The sequence below is a fragment of the Brassica oleracea genome, chromosome C9 (genome assembly GCF_000695525.1).
Source record: "Brassica oleracea var. oleracea cultivar TO1000 chromosome C9, BOL, whole genome shotgun sequence".
Classification (NCBI taxonomy): Eukaryota; Viridiplantae; Streptophyta; class Magnoliopsida; order Brassicales; family Brassicaceae; genus Brassica; species Brassica oleracea.
In genome coordinates, this window is record NC_027756.1 from 11,566,017 (window position 1) to 11,572,446 (window position 6,430).

General features: G+C 36.7%; 2 protein-coding genes across 3 annotated transcripts; one reads left to right on the forward strand and one right to left on the reverse strand.

The window, feature by feature from the left end:
* Window positions 1-506: 506 nt before the first annotated feature.
* LOC106313521 (PIN2/TERF1-interacting telomerase inhibitor 1-like) lies at window positions 507-3,118 on the reverse strand. Of its 2 annotated transcripts, none has more exons than XM_013751344.1 (11): window positions 2,981-3,118; window positions 2,830-2,914; window positions 2,597-2,673; window positions 2,482-2,509; window positions 2,304-2,379; window positions 2,140-2,206; window positions 1,859-1,955; window positions 1,603-1,766; window positions 1,166-1,504; window positions 965-1,087; window positions 507-749 (listed from the first exon to the last, which is right to left on the reverse strand). In XM_013751344.1, exons 1-11 carry the CDS (start codon window positions 3,056-3,058, stop codon window positions 684-686), a joined length of 1,200 nt encoding a protein of 399 aa, XP_013606798.1. In that variant the 5' UTR covers window positions 3,059-3,118; the 3' UTR covers window positions 507-683. The 2 variants fall into 2 exon arrangements, with proteins under 2 accessions (XP_013606798.1, XP_013606797.1); XM_013751343.1 differs by having other exon boundaries at window positions 2,304-2,394.
* Window positions 3,119-4,057: 939 nt separating this feature from the next.
* On the forward strand, window positions 4,058-5,678 carry LOC106315698 (2-C-methyl-D-erythritol 2,4-cyclodiphosphate synthase, chloroplastic-like). The gene is made up of 3 exons (XM_013753498.1): window positions 4,058-4,414; window positions 4,481-4,611; window positions 5,313-5,678. Exons 1-3 carry the CDS (start codon window positions 4,087-4,089, stop codon window positions 5,544-5,546), a joined length of 693 nt encoding a protein of 230 aa, XP_013608952.1. The 5' UTR covers window positions 4,058-4,086; the 3' UTR covers window positions 5,547-5,678.
* The last annotated feature ends 752 nt before the right edge of the window (window positions 5,679-6,430 follow it).

Genomic DNA, 6,430 nt, shown 5'->3' on the forward strand with positions numbered 1-6,430 from the left:
ATTAGGTAGAGCGACGGCTCGATCGGTCGGCTCAAGAGTCAGGTCTCTCGGCTTGACTCTTGAGTACTTTTAGTCGATCGTCATCGACTAAAGTATATTCGGCTCAGCGGCTGCTCGGACGCCTACGGGCTTCTCGGCCCAGCTGAGGAGGCCCACCAAGATGGCGTAAATTAAGTCAAGGACGAAGCATCAGGACGTCTATATAAGGGAAAGGGGAGACAACGAGAGAAGGATCCGAAATCACTGACTAACACTTGGCGGCTAGATTAGGGTTTTCACCTTTGCTTTATCTCGCCGTTAGTTGTACTTTTCCGGTAGCTCATCGAGCCACCGGCTTCCTTTCTGTTGCATTCTCTTCATTTCTCTTGTAACCGACTGAACATTTTCTCCGACCATAAATAAGACGTCTTTGTTAAAATCCATATCTTGTTTATTACCGTTTTCCGATTAAACCATTGCCATGTTGAAATACATCATGTATTCTATATGTTCTTAAATAGAAGAGATTATTGTGGAGTTTGTATGCATAACTCTCATATAATGTATTAATAGATTATAAAACACATCAAAAAAAAAAAAATTAAAGGATGATACTTGTTATACATACTGATGTTGATTAGTAACAAAACTTGCCCTAATCTCCACTTTCCTACGCAGGCAGGTATAGTGATATTTGTCCTCACTCACTTCTTTTTTGATACGAGACTGATTTTCTTTCCCTCCACAATAAACTTCTCACTTCGCTCCAGCTGCAACAAAGAGATGTCAAGTCCAACATCAGTAAAAAAAAAACTGAACATTCTATAGTAAAACTGAAAAACTATAATAAAAATGAATAGGTGTACCAACGCTACCATTACGTATACTGTATCTCACATTCGATGAATTTCACAGCTCAGTGAAGGAGTCGGCACAAGAAGTAACAGGATAGATTTGACATAAGATGAGCAAATATTAGTATTACCTTAAGTTTCAAGTAAGCAATAGCATCTTTCCTTGAAGAGAACTCTGAGAGAATTGATGGTGCTTGTTCATCAATCATAGATTTAAGCTGTTTCAGCTTCATTGATCCGCTACTACCAGCGACCTGAAAATGTAAGATGTGTGAGAGCGAGGTTATAGAAGAAGACTATTATTGACTGTTCAAAGTAAATTGACAGCAAACCTTTTTAAGAATCTGCTTGCATAGGTTCTTTAACTTGATTTTAGGCTCAATGATTTCATCACGCTTCCTTTTTGCTGGGAGAGAGTTTTCAATAACAGAGTCCTTGTTGTCTTCTTCTTCTTCACTTTCTTCTCGCTTCCTTTTTGCTGGGAAAGAATTTTCGATAACAGAGTCCTTGTCATCATCCTCTTCACTCTCTTCTTCTTCCTCTTCATCATCATCATCATCATCATCATCACTGTTATCAAAAGATGTTTTCTTCCCTTGGTAACGAACACCAGCTATCTTCTTTGGACGGTCTTTGATACCAAGTCCTTGTTTTCCAGCTGTGGCTTTATCCTGCAGACATAATTTCACAGCATTAAGATATCATATACACAAACATGTTTTCAAAGAACAGCTTGAGAAGAAGAGTGGATAGCAAGACAAAGACATACCTGAACCATGTTGTAAAGATTCTCTTGATCGTCCTCACAAAACATTTTTCTCTCGTTAGACTTCGATGATTTTTTCTTGCCAGACTTGGCTCCAAGAAGACCACCCGAGACAAACCCGGATTTAAATCCCCACCAGTCTGAAGAAGGTTCTTCAATTTTCTGTTCTGTTTCAGTCCAAAAGATCGATACAGTTTCGGCTCAAAGGATAACCAAAATAAAGTCACAGTATTTCAAGTTTTCAGAACAGTCTAATCACCTTTTACACTAGCATGTTGGTCTTCAGATATAATTTCAATCTCCATAGTATCAGCAATGTCACAGACTGCAGGAGAAGGATCCTCAGTTCGCTTAACCTACAAAACAGCAATCAACAATTTAGCTCAGGTTAGATTATTACTTTCATAATGTTTAAATAATGGTGACAGTAGAGAAAAATCCAATAACATGTAGAAGCCATAAAGAAATGCTAATGGACATGAATCTTGGCCATAATCGGATCAAACAAGGAGAGCGAACGAATTGGAAAGAGAATCTTACAAGTATTCCTTCAAGATCTTTAGAAGAGTAAGAATTGACAAGCTTCCCCTTCTCTCTACGTTTATACCTAATTACATAACAAAAAGGAAACACTCAAACACAATGCGACAGAGAATTTCTAAAGAGATATATATATATATAAGAAAAGAAAAAGATGAAACAACCTTCCTAGTGGACGAGTAACTTTAGCAACCTTGGACACGGCAGGTTCAGATTTGACAGCTTCATCTTCACTTTCAGCTTCCTTGTCCGAAGTTGTTACAGCAGAAACAACAAGTCATCAGGCTAACTAGAGTGAAATGATTTAAAAATGAGTAAAGTTAAAAAGAAGTAGACTTTTACCATCATCTTTCTTGCTAGGAGCTGCTTGCTGCAAATAACACACACAAACAAAAGAAACTGAAATCACTTCCATTTGATTTTCAAAGAGACCAGAAGAAAAAAAAGAAACACTAACCACTTTCAACTTCTTGAGAATGTTATCGAACTGAGTAGTATCGAATGCCCATGGATTCGGCTTGTCAACACCAACACCTGCTCTCAAAGTTCAAAATATTTAGCCACATTACTTATATGCTCTATTTTCAGTTAGATCAAATCTAAATTCCACAAATTTAAACCTGCAAAAGCAAATTACATTCACCTATGCGATAGAGAGAGAGAGAGAGAGTTAGGAAGAAGAAAACGAACCCGTTGTATCTTGTTTGTTTTTGACTCGGACATAGCCTTTAATCCCTTGCTTATCTTTACCTAGTCCTTCTCCTTCTTCCCATCCCTGCACACAAATATAACAGTTACATCTTTGTGTTGAAATCTCTACGCTTAGCAAAATTTAACTGACCATTGATTTCATTAGGCGGAAAGCGGCGGATTCCTTCAGGATTCCGACGTACTTGACTGGAGCTTCCGGCGCCGCCATCTTCTCTTCGCAGACAGTCGGTCGCCGTTTTGTTGGAGCTCTAAGGAGAAAGAGGGAGTTTGAAGAAAACCTAAAGCGGAAGAAGAAGTGATTAGCAATTATACTCTACGACGCGGTCTTTTGAAACGTTCAGTGGAAAGACGACCCGATCGACGGTAGAGATCAGAGGTGGGCACTTTACCCGATATCCGAAGCCGTACCCGTACCCGATCAGAAAAACCCGAACCGAAATCCGAACCGAAGTAGCAAAATATCCGAACGGATATTGAATTAGGAGAGATTGGATATTCGAACCCAAAATAGTAATATCCGAACCCGAATGGATATCCGAAGATAACCGAACATATGTATAATTAACCATATATTCATAGTTTACATCTCTCGTTTTATATAAAATATTTATATTGATATTACACATATTTTAAGTTCATATGATATACATTGAATTACCGAGAAAATGATTTGCTACTTACTTAAAATGCATGTCAAACTTTTTATTTCAAGAATTAGCAAAAAGTTACGTCCAAAATTTAGAAACAATAACCAAATTAATGTTTTTTTTTGTTTCAAAATGTTATGTCCAAATCTATTAACAATTCAATCTGTTAAAAATAAAAAAAATAGTCAAGTGAAAGTTATATTTTTAAATACAAAAAATTTGAAAAATGAAAAATTTAATTTTTTTTTTCAAAATCTAAATATCCGAATCCGATCCGAAATAACCAAACCCGAACTAAAAATACCCGAACCCGATCCGAAGTACATAAATACCCGAACCCGATCCGAAGTACATAAATACCCGAACGGGTTCTATACCTCTATACCGAAATACCCGAAAATCTGAAATACCCGACCCGAACCCGAACGGGTACTGGAACGGCTAGCAGAGATCTAATCAAATTTTAAATGGGCTATAGTATAGGCTCAATTCAAAAAGCCCAGCTTAAAGTATTTATTATTTAAATTAATTAAAAATAATAAAGTAAAATGTTGTGGCTGGTTGACTGGGGAGAGAGATCAGAGAAGTGATGGCTATGGCTACTTCGACTCAGCTATCTTCTTCTTTGTTTCACTCTCAAATTACAAAAAAGCCCTTCCTTCTCCCACCGGCGGCGGCGCCGATCAGCGTTCATGGTTTCTCTACACGGAGGCCAAAGTCTCTCTCTTTTTCTTCTGTCTCAGCTTCGGCTGCCTCTTCCGCCGTCGACGTCACTGAACCAGTGAAGAAATCAGTGAGAACGCTTCCGTTTAGAGTAGGTCACGGGTTCGATCTGCATAGGTTAGAGCGAGGGTACCCTCTGATAATCGGAGGGATTGATATCCCTCACGATAGAGGCTGCGAAGCTCACTCCGATGGTAAAGTTTTGAGCTTTTGAATAGAGCTTTGAGGTTTGTGTGGTGATGTTGGGGCTTTGTGTGCAGGGGATGTGTTACTCCATTGTGTAGTGGATGCGATCTTGGGAGCGTTAGGGCTTCCTGATATAGGCCAGATTTTCCCTGATTCTGATCCTAAGTGGAAAGGAGCTGCATCCTCTGTCTTCATCAAAGAAGCTGTAAGCTTTTGTACCTTCCCTTTGATGTTCATTTCTGTATGCAGAGACTTCCCTTATGCCTACCAGTTACAGTCTTTAAGCTTATGGTATTGTATAGTGGTTCAGATTTTCATATTAAATTATATGTTTGATTTAGTTTCCCTAGCTGCTGGTTAGTTTATGTCAAGGTTCTGTAATAGTCTTGAGTATAATCTTGTCACCTGTAGAAAGTAGACGAGGTGTTGTTGATTGTGAAGAAAAGAATAGGCTTTAAACGTTTTAGTCCAGCTGCCTTCTTAATTGTAGTGATCACTTAAGCTATATAGAATCTTACCGTGCTTGCATTTGCATACATGAGTTCTATCTTGGCATAACTCAGGTTCTTAAATTAGGTTCTTAAGTGTATAGAATGATGAATTATAGAAGGGTTCTTGTACTCTTACATTTCCTAGGAGGCAACATATATGATTGATTCCAAGTATCGCTGCTCTAGTTTGAAACTATACAGTTTCTTTCTTGTATTTACTTTTATTTTTTATTAGTTACTGTGAATGTTGATTGCATTCTCGCTAATGTAAATCAAGCTATAAACTTTGAGTGTTGTTCACTTTTAATTTGGTGATGGAATGAGATTTGCGTATTTTTAGCGGAAAAAATGTGTCATGAAAAAGGATTGAGTTCATTGAGCTTGAAACGAGGTTTTGTTTGTCTTTATGTGCCAGGTGAGACTCATGGACGAGGCAGGGTACGAGATAGGAAACCTAGACGCCACATTGATTCTACAGAGACCGAAGATTAGTCCACACAAGGAGACAATCCTATCCAATCTCTCCAAGCTTCTTGGTGCAGATCCTTCTGTTGTGAACTTAAAAGCTAAAACCCATGAGAAAGTTGATAGCCTTGGAGAAAACAGAAGCATTGCAGCTCATACTGTTATTCTCCTCATGAAGAAGTGAGTCGGTTTTTATCATATTCTTCACTCTCATTAAAAAATACTTTATATGTAAATTTAAACTCGGTGTAATCACCCTTTTGACTTTAGATAAACCATCCATGATCAAATCTAAAATATTATGCAGGCATGGTAAGTTTGGAATCTCTGTCGCTCCCTTTCAGCAGATTCAATTCTTAAACCATAAAGATCCCGAAAAGGCCAAAACAGAAAAAGAAAAAAAAAGCTTTGCCTTATCAATATAAAAACTCGTACAAGACAAAAATATCAGCTTCATGTGTCATTGTTTCAAATTCATAACCCCTAAACGAACCCCAAAAATAGAGAATGTATGTATTTCAAAAGATTGGTTTTTAATCAAAAAATTCATGCACAATAAAAAAAAAATATCGTTTATTTGTATAGGTTTCAATTCATAAACTATAAAGAACCCTAGAAGCAGATTGTGTGCAATCAAAAGTTTTGTATTTTCGATAAAAACTCATGAATTTGTGACAAAAAAAACTCATGAATAAGCAGATTGTGTGCTAACCTGTCATAGATTGTGGTTCGTATATATACACAGTAGAACCTCTATAAATTAATCTATAAATTAATACTCGATAAATTAATAATTTCTATAAATTAATAAATTTTGTCGGTCCCAACTTGGACCGGTGTAAAATATGACACAAATCGATAAAATAATAAGATAATAATATTTTTAAAACTTTCATGTAAATATATAGTCCCATTAAAATCATAAATTAATAATCTATCTCTATATATATTTTATATAAGTACAAATTAAACATTATATTGTTGGTTTTATATTCACAATGACATGTATCTCACAGATATTTCCTATAGAATCATTCTCATTAATGAGAACCTTTTTCATTCTGGGAA